The sequence below is a fragment of the Zerene cesonia genome, unplaced genomic scaffold (genome assembly GCF_012273895.1).
Source record: "Zerene cesonia ecotype Mississippi unplaced genomic scaffold, Zerene_cesonia_1.1 Zces_u004, whole genome shotgun sequence".
NCBI lineage: Eukaryota > Metazoa > Arthropoda > Insecta > Lepidoptera > Pieridae > Zerene > Zerene cesonia.
The window spans coordinates 1,084,960-1,098,847 of NW_024045134.1; the positions used below are offsets into that span (position 1 = coordinate 1,084,960).

The 13,888-nt window shown below is 33.4% G+C and overlaps 1 protein-coding gene across 1 annotated transcript; it reads left to right on the top strand.

Moving 5' to 3' along the window:
* Window positions 1-2,492: 2,492 nt before the first annotated feature.
* LOC119838667 (membrane-bound alkaline phosphatase-like) lies at window positions 2,493-13,800 on the top strand. Its single transcript, XM_038364734.1, has 9 exons — window positions 2,493-2,646; window positions 7,016-7,095; window positions 7,726-7,899; window positions 8,397-8,589; window positions 9,450-9,613; window positions 11,003-11,336; window positions 11,613-11,824; window positions 12,045-12,153; window positions 12,672-13,800. Exons 1-9 carry the CDS (start codon window positions 2,577-2,579, stop codon window positions 12,860-12,862), a joined length of 1,527 nt encoding a protein of 508 aa, XP_038220662.1. The 5' UTR covers window positions 2,493-2,576; the 3' UTR covers window positions 12,863-13,800.
* The last annotated feature ends 88 nt before the right edge of the window (window positions 13,801-13,888 follow it).

A 13,888-nucleotide genomic window follows, 5' to 3' on the forward strand; every position in this document is an offset into this window, starting at 1 on the left:
AATGGCATAAATGTTTAAACAAGGGTCCCAAAACGTTGAAACATGGGTACCTAAGGTAGGGAATAATTGCTGAAGCTTTACAGCACTTCAAGCTTACGTGACTACTCATTTGTAGTATATTATAAAGAAATATTAGTTTCTGCCCGCGGCTTTGCACGCCATAAATTCGGAGTACTACTAGATGTCTTTATACATATATATGTTCATCTTGAATCCATTCTATCTCTTGGAAAAACCATCAAAATAAGCATACATATGCACATAGGGACAAACAGAGAAATTAACGTTGTTATATACTATGTAGTGATAATAAATTTTTCGTTGCTTTTTATTGAACTAGCTTTCTGCTCACGGCTTGCCCGCGTGGTGAAAAGAAATTCTCATACGTATGAACTTCACCGTAGCAAAAAGTAGCCTATGTCACTCTCTAGCTTTGTAACTATCCCCAGACTTAAAAATCATATCATAAAATCGGCCCGTTACGACGCGAATTAGGACAAACTAACAAACATACTTTCGGATTTATAATATTCACGACCTTAGTAATGGTATTGTTTTTTATGTCATAACGGGCAACTGAGCTGGTGGTTTGCCTGATGGTAAACGATCACCACCGCCCATGAACGTTCGCAGAGGCTCAGACCTCCGAGAATGCGCTGCCGGCTTTTAAGGGATGAGTGATAAGGAAAGATTGATGACTGGAAAGAAGGAATGGAGTGGGAAGGGCTAGGAGAAGGAAATAGGCCTCTTGCTCCCCCACTCTTCTTACGAAACGCAATAGCAAGCTATTATTTCAGGCCGGTTTTCTGTGGGGGTACTTCCCCGGTGCGAGTTCGCCACATTCGTGTCGAAGCATGCTCGACTCCCACCACAAGATTATAGAAATAGGGATTGTCCCACTTTATTCATGCAATTGGGTTTTTCTCGGGAGCAAAAATATTACCTAAGCAGAGGTGTGAGTCGCGATTCCTCCTAACTATACAATTTACACTTTTTAACTAGGCTGTTGACCCAGCGCCAGCCGTGTGTTCTTTTTTCCAAGCTTTTTAATATCTTAACAGTTATCATAATAATCCAAGCGGTGTGAATGTCACAAATCAAATAAAATGATTTAATTCTGTTCAGGCGTTATATAGAGTTAATAAACTAAATCATCTGAGGTGGATATAAATTGAGGAAATAATGCCAATGATTACTAATGAGCTACAGACTGAATCCATTATATTTACATATCTCAGTACATAGCCGCTATGTAATATGGAAGGAAGGAAGCTGGATGATTGCGCAAATAAAATAAATGCAGGTTGAAACTACTAAATAACAGGCATTAATGATAGAATGCATGAAATTTCTCATTATTATTTACGAAGAATTCGTAAGGAAATGACATAATCAGGATCAAAGCATTTTAAGTTAAACTCATGAAATTATTATATTGTCACCGATCCTTGATAAATGTACTAAGGTTGAATTTTACGTCCGTCCAAATTCGGTCATACTCAAGTCATAAGGAAAGTTATTAAAAGCGTGTTTCAAAGAGATTATTCATACTATTACGTATACATTAGAATAAAATAAAAAAAAAAACTATTTTTATTTTTATTTTTTTTTTATTAGAATAATGGGTGCATTTGTGGGTGGAACAAATTAAAGTTACAGGTATTTTTATTTCTATTTTTATAAATCAGTTTACATATTATATTCATTGAAAATATTTCAGTAAATCGGTTAAAAATAAAAGATTATTAATAGGTATTTGAGGAATCGTTCACACAGGTTGGTTCTCAACCAAGAAATTATATTAAAACGGAGTAAAAATGCATGGAGTGGTCTCGGTAGTTTAATTACATATTGCACATAAATCTGTTAATTATTATTATCGTATGAAATCTAAACATTTCAATCACATAATTTAAAAAATATATATTAAAAAGAACTTAGTAAATTATTAGTTGATTTTGAGAAGCTGGCTGTAAAATAAATAGCAAAAAATAGTCATAGATTAATCGAATAATTTTATATTTAATGCATACATTATATTCTATAACATTGTGAGTGTTGTGTTCAAATTGAAATCAAATGAATGATGGCGTGACTAAATTCTCGTTATTTTTTATGATTTTTAAACATGCATTACTTTGACGTTCCACAATATTATATAAACAAAATGTATATATCTCTATAAGTTTTGTTATAAGTGTTAAAAAATTAAATAGATATATAAACCATTATATTATGGTTTCAAGGGTATCTCACCATGCTAAAAAAATAATCACGTCATATCACGTACTCAAATAAATTCTACATAGCTTCGTGTACATTATTAGTATGAACAATTGGAAAAAAAAAAAAAAAATTGTATGTTCAATGACAACTCCATGCGTTTCTCTGTGCCACCGAAATTGCATTATTAAGAGATATGAAAGAGCAATATGACTAGTATTATGTCGACCACAGTAGAATAAACTTCTTGCATTCATAATTAATTATTTGTTATATTTACTTATTAAGGAGTAATAATGATAAATCAATAAATTGATTAATTGTTATTATAGTTACAGTTAAAAGTGAGAAAAATGAGGTTGTCTATGATTGTTATTTTTATTTTTTGTGTTTACGTTAAAGCGAGAAGTGTAAATAGTAAAAGTAAGTTAATCATATGTTTTATTTTTTGAGCAGCTTTTAATTCCACTTTTTATTATGTAATAGTGATTTGTGTTAGGTTTGAATCCGAAAAGGCTTAAATTACGTGCTTATTGTACAATAATTTGTTTATTTTTTTATATATTGTAATAGTACAATCGTGATGACAATTAAGTAGGTATTTCACTTTCGACTATGTCTATTCATAGTAATTTGTCTTAAAAATACTACGGCCCGTATTTTTATGTTATAGCTTGTATTTGAGTTATTGGTTTTCCTGATGGTAGATCACCAGCGTCCATGAACTTTTGCAGAGTAGCGAATGCGTTGCCCTCTTTAAGGGGTAAGGGATAAGGAAAGGATTGACCACTGGAAAGGTTGAGGAAAAGGAAACGGATCTTCGGCTCCCCCACTCAGCATACGAAACACAATAGCATGCTACTATTTCGCGCCGGTTTTCGGTAGGGGTGCGGTACTTCCCCGGATCGAGCTAGCCCAATCCGTGCTGAATCGTGCTCGAATAAATTAAAATTTTAAATTAGAATATAATAATAAAGTTTCCGAATTTGTGAGCTTGTCATGTTATAGGGTGCATGTAATTGATATCTGGATCCACTGAATCCAATTAAAAAATTATATTACTTTTATTAGTTTTTTTTATTAGCGCGTTAAAACAAACAAACTGTCAATATTACACGCTTTTTATTAGCTTCACATGTATGTTTGTTTGTAACCGACTTTATTGGGCGCGATTTTGACCCACTTTAACCGGCCAGATTTCGTTCAAACTTTGTAGATTTATTGAGGACCGATGACAATACACTAATTTGATAAAATTATTCCATTTTTCAATTTGCAAAATATGATAAAAGCGTGTTTTTTAGTTTTTTTAAACTATTATAATATATTATTTATACGCCTATGCGTCCCTTCAATACTAGTTTGTAATTCTATTAAGATTTTAAATAAAACATATTAAAATAACTAAAGACTTCATACATTCGACCAAAAGTATATTATGATATTTTGTTTTGAGAATAATGCTGCTATACAAAGACACAATAACGAGTCTCAGAATTTTATTTGATTCAATGAACATAATAAATATTTTCATAAGAGCAAAAGTTAAACATAAACCTGTAATGAGTTTTGTTAGACCGTTCGAAATTTACTAGGAATTAGCTACTTCAGAGGTTTTACATACTTGGTTTAAAAATTATCCTAATTATAGTCTTTCTTGAGCTGGATTTTACGCGATTATTATGCATTTAGAAATTAAAGACTATTTAGGACTTTAATAGCGATTCATTCTATGTTATTTAACCCGACGTTTCGTTTTAATCATCATCATCATCATTATTAATCTTTTAATATTCACTGCTGGACATAGGCCTCTCCACTGAGCCCGAATTTCAGAATTTCTTTAAACCTGGTATAAATATCACCAGGGATGAATCTTTTTTCTTTTGTATTTTTCTTTTAATTACGTAAACGTATGTATGTATAAATATGTATTTTTACACTTATTTTTATAACATTAACCTATAACCCTCGTATAATGGTCACAGGATAGGAATACAGGCTTATGTTATGAGTAAAAAAACGATTGATTATATTTCGTCAGAACAAATTGATTGAAACGCGTAACTAGTCACTATGATCGCCTCCTTGGTTCAGTGGTTAACGCATGAGCGTAGAACCGAGGGGTCCTGGGTTCAATTCCCGGTGGGGACGTACGAAAAAAAATGTCTCGGTCTGGCAGGACAGACAAGGCTTATCACCTACTTGTCCGTAAAGAAAATCAATCAGTGAAACAGATGTACATGATGATGTACATCTGCCCCATACCCCACTGTCGCCTACATGGGACTTCACTTAACTAGTCACTATAGTGCACTTATGTATTGTCAATTGTCAGTGCATTTAAAATAAAATTAATGTTATGCCTTAATTATATACTATTGTTGAAATACGACATAAATTATATTTTTCCTCTAAGTCATATTATAATAATACAACATAACAACACAATACATAATAACATATTTATATTACGCATTAATTTTATTAAATCCTGATCTTTTTGTTTATAATTTAGCTTAGATCAAATTTATCACTAATAAATATATTAATAGCTGAGTGCTTAGTGGTTATAGTTTTTTAAAACTAATACAGATTACATGAAAGTTTTTTTTGTATCTTAGAAACCATACTTATATAATGATTAAACCAAAAAATGCGACATATCAGTATAAAGCAAAGTAGATTCTGCGGCTGTTGCTATGTATATATGCTTAGATCTTTAAAACTACATAACGGATATTCATGGGGTTTTTTTGTTTTTTTTTAGATACATTTTCAAGAGGTATATGTATAATAAGATATATTTAACTACTCCGAATTCAACGCTTGTAAAGCCGGGGGCAAAAGTTAGTATTTAATAGAACTTATCCGATTTTGTGTTACATGCAATGAGCTTCCGCCTAACTGATAACTTTATAGCAAAATGTTCATAATTTATGAGTCATATCACTTACAATGTATTAGGAAATTAATGGGAACGGAAATTCATTTCTTAATATCAAAAAATAATGGTTATAATGTTATTAATGCTTAAACTAATGAAACACGGTATAAAAGAATCTAAATATTACATTTATTATTATGCTGCACTTAGGTCAAAAGCGTTTTTAAGTGTGGTATTATTACTTACTAATAATGCTCGTTTATCGTTTAAAATCAATTAATAAAAGTGAAGTCCCGTGTCCCCTACTGGGGTATGGGGCAGATGATATACATCTGTTTCACTGATCGATTTTCTTTATGGACAAGTAGGTGATCAGTCTTCTGTGTCCTGCCAGACCGAGACATTTTTTTTTGCGTCCCCATCGGGAATCGAACCCAGGACCTCTCGGTTCTAAGCCCACGCGTTAACCACTGTACCAAGGAGGCGGTAAAAAAAGACAATTACTACAGCACATTAAAATATTTTAAAGAAGTGTGTTGGTTTGTCTATTTTTATTTGTCCTTTCACGTCGCAACGGAGCGATTTTATGCCATGATTTTTATATCTGGTAATACATAGTTAGACGTTAGATTGCGACATAGGCTACTTTTTACCGCGTTGTACCATCTCATTTCCATAGAAATTTCCTTCGACCTCGCGAGCGAAGCCGTGGGCGGGAAGCTAGTATTATATAACAAAATGTTAATTACTTTGACATAGATTTATTACTAAGCACCTCAGAGTAAATACAGTAGCATGCTATTGCACGCGGATCTCCTATGGGGGTGTGGTACTTCCCCGGAGCTGGCCCAATTCGTGCCGAACCGTGTTCGACTCCCACAGTTGACATTAGTTAAGATTATTCGTCTTTTAAAACATAATCTGTATGACACTATTGTGTCCTGTAAGCTAAGCGTCACACACGTGGTACCCGGGTAAAAAGTATGTCCTAATCCAGACTATATCTCTGTACCAATGTTTCATACAGATACGATAAACTGTTTTCGCCTGAGAGCCACAATATATCCATCTATACTTACATTTATAATATTAGTAAGATTTACATTTCTTAGCTAGCTAACCCGTCGAAGTTCGCGACGCTTAGAACATTTTATTGCATTTCCACTATCTTTTAAACCATCCCTAGACTATTATGAATATATCAAAACTAAAATAAACCAAATCGCATCCGCTTTTCTCGACTTTTAGCGGAACTAACGAACAGCAATTGAATTTATATGAATATATCAAAAGAGGTCGCCACCTTTTTTACCTTACGTGCACACATAATTACATCTATAATATACTTATTAAGACAGAAGTGAGAAACGAGAAAAACATTCCAACAAATAGCTCGCTTCATAAATACCATGTGGAAATTGTCTCCCAGTGTCAATGACACTAGGTGCATGGGCCAAGGCTTCCTTTCTATACAAATAACTACGCGAGAACTGAATAAGTATTTTGCAATATTACATGTTTTTAATCAATACAACCTTGCCCTAATGGTCCGTGATTTTTAAGTAAACTCACACGTTATATTTGAAAATGAAAGTCCATGAAGTCTTCATATAGCTGATTGAAGTAAATATGAAATATTTAAAAGGAATATATTTTATATTATGTAATCATACACACGTTCTATTATAGAAATAATATTTTAAGATTTATTCCCAATAGGAATTCTCACTTTTTATATTTTTTATATTTTCAGCTTAACGCTCCGTTTTTAATCAGAATAATAATGGTTAATGAAAAATTTTTCGGCTATTGATGGTCTCAATTCAATTTATTCAAATTTCAATTGGTATTCTTTTAAAGTATGAAATAATTATTATTTCTCATAATAATTACTGTGCGTTACAGATGGTGTACCAAAAACGCCATTTGACGAGAAAAATAAAGATCACTGGAGGCTGCAGGCGCAATGGACATTAAGAGCAAAGGTACGTAATTTAACAATAGTGACACATTCGCAAATGTCTTTTCAAATCTTAGCTGATATGTAATTAAATATAAATAATCCTATCCTAGTAATATTGCAAATGCGAAAGTTTGTAAGGATGTGCGTGTGTTTGTTACTCTTTCACGCAAAAGCATTCAATTTCATTGCAATCGGTTCAGTAGAACCGATTGCAATGAAATTTGGTATGTAGACTGCTGGACAACTGGAATAACATATAGGCAACCTTTTATCCCGATATTTATACGGGATACGGACTTATGCGGGTGATGCCGCGGGTCATTATAATATATTAGTTACACTTTTTCACACTATTTATATAAACTTTTTGAAATACTTGTTAATAATGTTACGGTTAATAGGATATTATAGCCTTTGTAGGTACTGGATATTCTATTATTTGTACCTACTTACAATTTTTTTAATAAAATACATAACATATATTTATATTATCTGTGCTAATAATAATGAGTTTGTTTGATTTTGTAAATTTGTTGTATGCCTTTATCTCAGGAACTACTGGAACGAACCCGAAATAACATAATCATATTGAGTATCTCCTCCTTTTTTGAAGTTAGTTTAAAAAATAAGCTAACTCCATCATTCCTTTCAGTTGTCTAAACCGCAAAATAAAAACATAGCCAAGAACGTTATCCTTTTCCTTGGTGATGGTATGAGTATCACAACCCTCGCAGCTACTAGAGTGTATTTGGGGAGGAAGTATGGCCTCACTGGAGAGGAGGTGAAGCTCAGTTTCGAATCATTCCCGCATACTGGCTTAGCAAAGGTAATAAAACATTCATATTATTGTTAAAAATTATTATATTTTGTCAATGTATCACAGAGCAAAAACCAACGTGTCTGTAAGAACTTGTCATTGAAAAAGACAAAAGAGTACGACAGATAATTAAGAATTATAATATTTTATTTAGAAGCAGCATAGCACATAATAACCAAAACTAAAAACAATAAGAAAAAAAAGTCAGGGTACAATTTCTGTAGTTAAAAATAGACTTTTGTTCTACACGTGTAAAAACAGAAAATTAAATCCATTTCTCTTGCTTAAAACGTGATAAACAAACTCATTAAGCTCCAATCGCGTTAAACGGCGAAGAGGTTTAAATTTGAATTCGACATTGGATTGAAAACGCTTATCAATTTTGGCTGCATATTAAAAAATGCAAAAGGACTTACAGGCATAGTAAAAGTAGTAGTACATAGTAGTGCTTAGTAAAATATGCTTTATAACGAAGATTATAAAGATCATATTGTCTTTGTCGACAGACATATTGCGTTGATCACAATGTAGCAGATTCAGCTTGTAGTGGAACAGCTTACCTAAGTGGAGTCAAAGCCAACAGCCAGACTGTGGGTCTCAGTGCAGCTGTCAAACGAGGGGATTGTGAAGGACAACGCAATGCTGCTCATTCTGTGACGGGGCTTACAGATTGGGCACAGAAGGCTGGAAAAGCTACAGGTATTGGCTAGTCGAGGAAGTTTTTCTTCGGATAGTAGCAGAGGAGATATTTCAAAAATTAAACCATATAATTACTCAAAACATATGAAGAAAATTTTGTCATCGATTTTGTTAATGTCTTAAAATAAAAACACCAACATATTGATTAGATACTACAAATGACTTTATTTCATACATTAGAAGTCTCGATCAGACCATACCATTTATTTTTACATGTACTTTGCTGTATTTAACTTGATAATAACTAAACTGATAAAACTGTTAGGTCAATATCTATCTATTTTGAAATTAAGAAGAAAATAAAAATTATAAACGAGCATGAAAAATTCCTTGACACTAAATCTAAACAATGAAAGAAAACACGGTCAAGAGTAACGATTTCTATGAACCGAGCCAGAAAATTATTTATAAGAAGCCACTATGACCATATTCGTATTTCAGTTTATTTGTTTGATAATTTATAGATCAAACAATTATGAATAGAAAACCAAGCAAAGCGTGAGCATGCGTCAGTATTTCAAGGAAGTATTTTTCTTACAATGAAGTAACGGATAATGACCGAAGTACCAGATTATAATTTAGAAGTCATCTTTCCCAATATTTGACTCTAAAAACAAGCTACTTTTATGTATCTTTGTAATGGTATATATAACTCGTACATAACATTTGTTACACATAAAACTGCCATTTATAATGCAAATGTTGTAATAGAAACACAAAAGTGTTACTACATAAAGTTACAAAAATTAAGGGTACTTAGAAAAAACAATAAATTGCCAAGTTTTGAGCATAGCAATTGATACACTCATAAAAGTGGTACAACATCACAACTTACCAAATAATACCAAATTCCATACCAGGTATAGTAACAACCACGCGCGTCACGCACGCAACGCCTGCATCTGCGTACGCGCACTCCGCTGACAGGCGGTGGGAGGCAGACGCTGACCTGCCGAAACAAGGCCTGCGCTGTGACGACATCGCCACGCAGCTTGTGAGAGGTCGAGTGGGAAGTCATATCGATGTAAGTGGATTAACACCTTTCCTTTATTGAAGAACTAGTTTGCCCCGTACCTGCGCCCGTGTATTCAAAGGAAATTCCCGTTCATATGAGAGTTATCTTCTTCGTAATGTATGTAAACTGTCTAGGCTCGTAACTATCTAGCTCGAAAGAAAGACAAACAAGTAGCCACATATTCGCAATTATAATATTAGGATAAGGATAGTAAGGATATCCTTGACGTGGTATTGTTCAAGATAAAAAAGACTCATCAAACAGTAAAATGTATTAAGTAGAGATGAGACGAATAAATAGCACATAGAAGTTAGTCTATTATTTCTCTCCTGACAAATGGTATTTTTTTTTTTTGCAACAAATGTAAACTCCATCTCCTTATCTCCATCCACATATACCTACATCGAAATCAGAATACCTATCAGCTCACACAATATTTTAACTAATTTTAAATGTATATCGTTTCTATAAGTACGATTAATATTAAAATACGCTTACTCTACCAGTCTCGGCAACAGCAGTGGAATTGAATCCCAATTAATTATAATATATTCTACTGGTTATAAAATACTATAACAGGTCCCGGATATCGTTGGTTTATACATCTGGCTTTACGCGCAAGGCAAACTGGGAGCGGAGTAGGAAGTTAAACACATTCACAGTGCGTTCAATGTTAAATAATGTTAATAATGGATTGATTTAGTTCCTTCAATCTGTTTTGATATGCCATTTCTAGTATTTTACTCTTGAATGTATAAATTTAAAACGTGCTGATTATGTTCAACGGATGTTTCCGAAAACGTAGAAGTTTCTCATTTAGACTATACTTTTTTGGCTTTGTTATTCGTAGACTCTGTGGGTTTTCGACTGATTCAATTCTCTTGTGATCTCGTTCGTTGTCATTTGGTACCATAATAGAATTTGCATGTATCTCCAGGGACGTCGGTGATCTTTTTGTGTAATTAAATTAAATTCAATATATTACAAATTGAACTATACTTTAATTACAATTGTGATTATTATAGAATTGTTAATGCAGTTAATATTTATATAATTAGTTTTTGTGACATACGAGTTCGGTGAGATTCTCTTGTCATTTCATACCACGCACAACCATAGTGAAATAGCCATCTTTCAGTTTTTTTCCAACGGCTGTAACATCACTATCTAAGAAGAGAGCCTACTTGTATTGTAAAAAGTTGGCAACACATTTTCAAAAGCCTCTGTAGATGCTTATGCAATATAATATATGGTCTATATCCAATATAAGGTTAGAGTGGTTAATTGTAACTGAGTCCAAGAATATAATAAATTTCTTATTTACACACTAAGTCTAGTCTAAGTCTTAAAACCACGATATTAAATCACACGGAATAATTTATCTATCTCTCATTCCAGGTTGTCTTCGGTGGCGGTAGAAAGAACTTTTTACCAAAATCAGAAAAAGATATAAAAGGCCAACTGGGATACAGACGTGATAACAAAAATCTTATTAGAGAATGGCTCCTCACCAAAGAATCATTAGGATACAAACCCACGTATATAAGAAACAGAAAGGAGTTGTACAACCTAGATGTCGATAGATATAATAGTGTTCTAGGATTATTCTCTCATGACCACATGCCGTATCATCTGGAGGCTGACGATGATGATCCAACTCTCAGTGAAATGACACAGAAAGCAATTGAAATTCTCTCTAGAAATAAGAATGGATATTTCCTGTTTGTTGAAGGTAAGACTGATAACCGATTTATGTTACAAAAACTGCACTATTTTGCTATCAGATGTTCTTTCCTTTCAAAGAAACTGATGTTAAGATATTTAACATTAGTTCCTTTGAAAGCTTTCACGATCTTATCTATTCCCTTACTTTCCCTTATTTTTAATTAGATTTTCCATTTTCCATTTAATTTTTATTAGTTAATATAGCTTTTTTCATTCAGCTCATAGAAACGTAGTTGGCGCATTACAAGACTACATCAATCATATAATTCCATTTATATTCCAGGTGGTCGAATTGACACTGCCCATCATGAGACCAAGGCCCGTAAAGCTTTGGACGAAACAGCAGAATTCGCGAAGGCAGTTGAGACAGCCCTGAAGCTGGTAAATACTGAAGACACCCTGGTGATTGTGACGTCAGACCACAGTCATACCATGACATATAGCGGTTACAGTGAACGGGGCTCAGATATCTTGGGGCTTGTTAATAATAATAAGGTAAGTCTAAAACGAAGGCAGAATATATGGAATCAATATTTAATAGTGAAAAGGGTACTGGTTCTATGTATACTGATAATGATATATAACAAAGACAAAAATACTATCTAATATAGCATCTTCTCCATTTTGAAGCCGGTGGTAAAAATGGTATCTTATCTGGTATTTCGTTAGCTAACATTGTAATAAGTATGTTTTGATTTGCTCCTTTGCTACCCAGGTAAATGCGTCTGACGATCTCCCCTACACAACTCTGAGTTACGCAAATGGTCCCGGTTATAAACCTCATCAGTCCTTTAGAAGACACAATCTAATGTTAGATGATATGAGTAAGTATTTTATTTATTAGATTTTAAAATAGCATCCCACGAATTTTATTACATAAACATCGTTTTAAGATCATCTTTGTCACATACGTACCATTCCGTGTAATAAATAATGTTTTATAAAAAAAATAATAACATACTTTTATTATTGTTCGGTCCGGATTCTCCCGTGATACATTATATATAGCACTTAGGCATTACGTACAAATCCAAAGACAAAGAAGATTTGAAATTGGTTTCAAAATTCCTAAGATTACGACACCCACAACGTCCCAAAATGACAAATTTATAAGATTTTCTTCTTTATAATGTTAATATAGATTAAATGCCCGAAAAAACAATCCTTAAGAACTTAATCCGTAACATCTAGAAAATTTAACTAAAATAACTTTATTATCACTACAAGCTTGGGAATTCCCAGATTCAATTCAGGATCAACTAAAAACCAACAACAAATAAGATTTTTTATATGTTTATAAGTATAACTGTGTTGCAAAATTAAAACGGTTCTACTATTTCAGACAGCTTGAACTACACCTATCCCTCGCTTGTCCCTATACCCCGGGAGACCCACGGGGGCGAAGATGTGGCTGTCTTCGCTATTGGACCCTGGTCTCATATATTCAGCGGGAACTATGAACAGAACTATATTCCACACGCAATAGCGTACGCTGCCTGTATCGGTTCTGGTTTGACCATGTGTGAATTATGATAAGTATTAAAAAGTGAAGTCCTGTGTCCCCTACTGGGGTATGGGGCAGATGATATACATCTGTTTCACTGATCGATTTTCTTTAGGGACAAGTAGGTGATCAGCCTTCTGTGTCCTGCCAGACCGAGACATTTTTTTTTTGTGCGTCCCAACCGGGAATCGAACCCAGGCCCCTCGGTTCTACGCTCACGCGTTAACCACTGTACCAAGGAGGTCAAGTGTGTAAAAGGATAAGTATTAGATAGGTGTTATTTATTGAATGTATGGTCATATAGGCTGTTCACAAATGTAACCTAAGGATACCATTACCAAATAAGGATTTAGACTGATACACAATTGTCCCTTGCAACTGATAGCAAAACAAGAGACAAGAGTTATTCGTGTAGAAGTTGTTTATAATAATTGTTTATATTTTATTGTATAATTTATTTTCAAATCTTATATTTATAGCATACTAGACGCTCGACCCGGTTCCGCCCGGATAACAAGATTCATGATTTATCCCAAAGGAGCATTTAATCATCACTCAAGTCAGCTCATATCCTGTCTGCATACCAAATTTCATCATAATCCGCTCTGTAGTTGCAGCGTGATTGACGGACAAACATACAAACAAACTATTATAATATTAGTGTGATAATAGCGTAATAGTGTATAATAATAGTGCTGGTTAGTGTCATGTTAATATTATTAGTAACACAATTATAAAACGATCTACTGGACGTGTATAAATATATTGTACTAGCTTTCCGTCCGCGCTTTCGCCCGCTTTGTCGAAGGAAATTCCGATCACGAGGATATATTTCTACAAGGTGCATATAGCCTATGTCACTCTCTAGCCTCTTAACTTTCTTGAGACACAAAAATCATATCATAAAATATTGCAGACACAGAATAAATTAATGCAAGTTTTTCATAATATAGTATAAAAAAGTCGCTTCTTTGTCCCTATGTCCCTATGTATGCTTTAATCTTTGAAACGCAACGGATTTTGATGCGGTTTTTTAAAATAAGTAGAGTGATTCA

Bases quoted from the DNA above. Each gene is read 5' to 3' on its own strand.
- LOC119838667 (XM_038364734.1), top strand. From the start codon at position 2,577: ATGAGGTTGTCTATGATTGTTATTTTTATTTTTTGTGTTTACGTTAAA. The intron at 8,590-9,449 runs GTATTGGCTAGT...ATTCCATACCAG, and splicing joins GAAGGCTGGAAAAGCTACAG to GTATAGTAACAACCACGCGC. The intron at 9,614-11,002 runs GTAAGTGGATTA...CTCTCATTCCAG, and splicing joins GAGTGGGAAGTCATATCGAT to GTTGTCTTCGGTGGCGGTAG.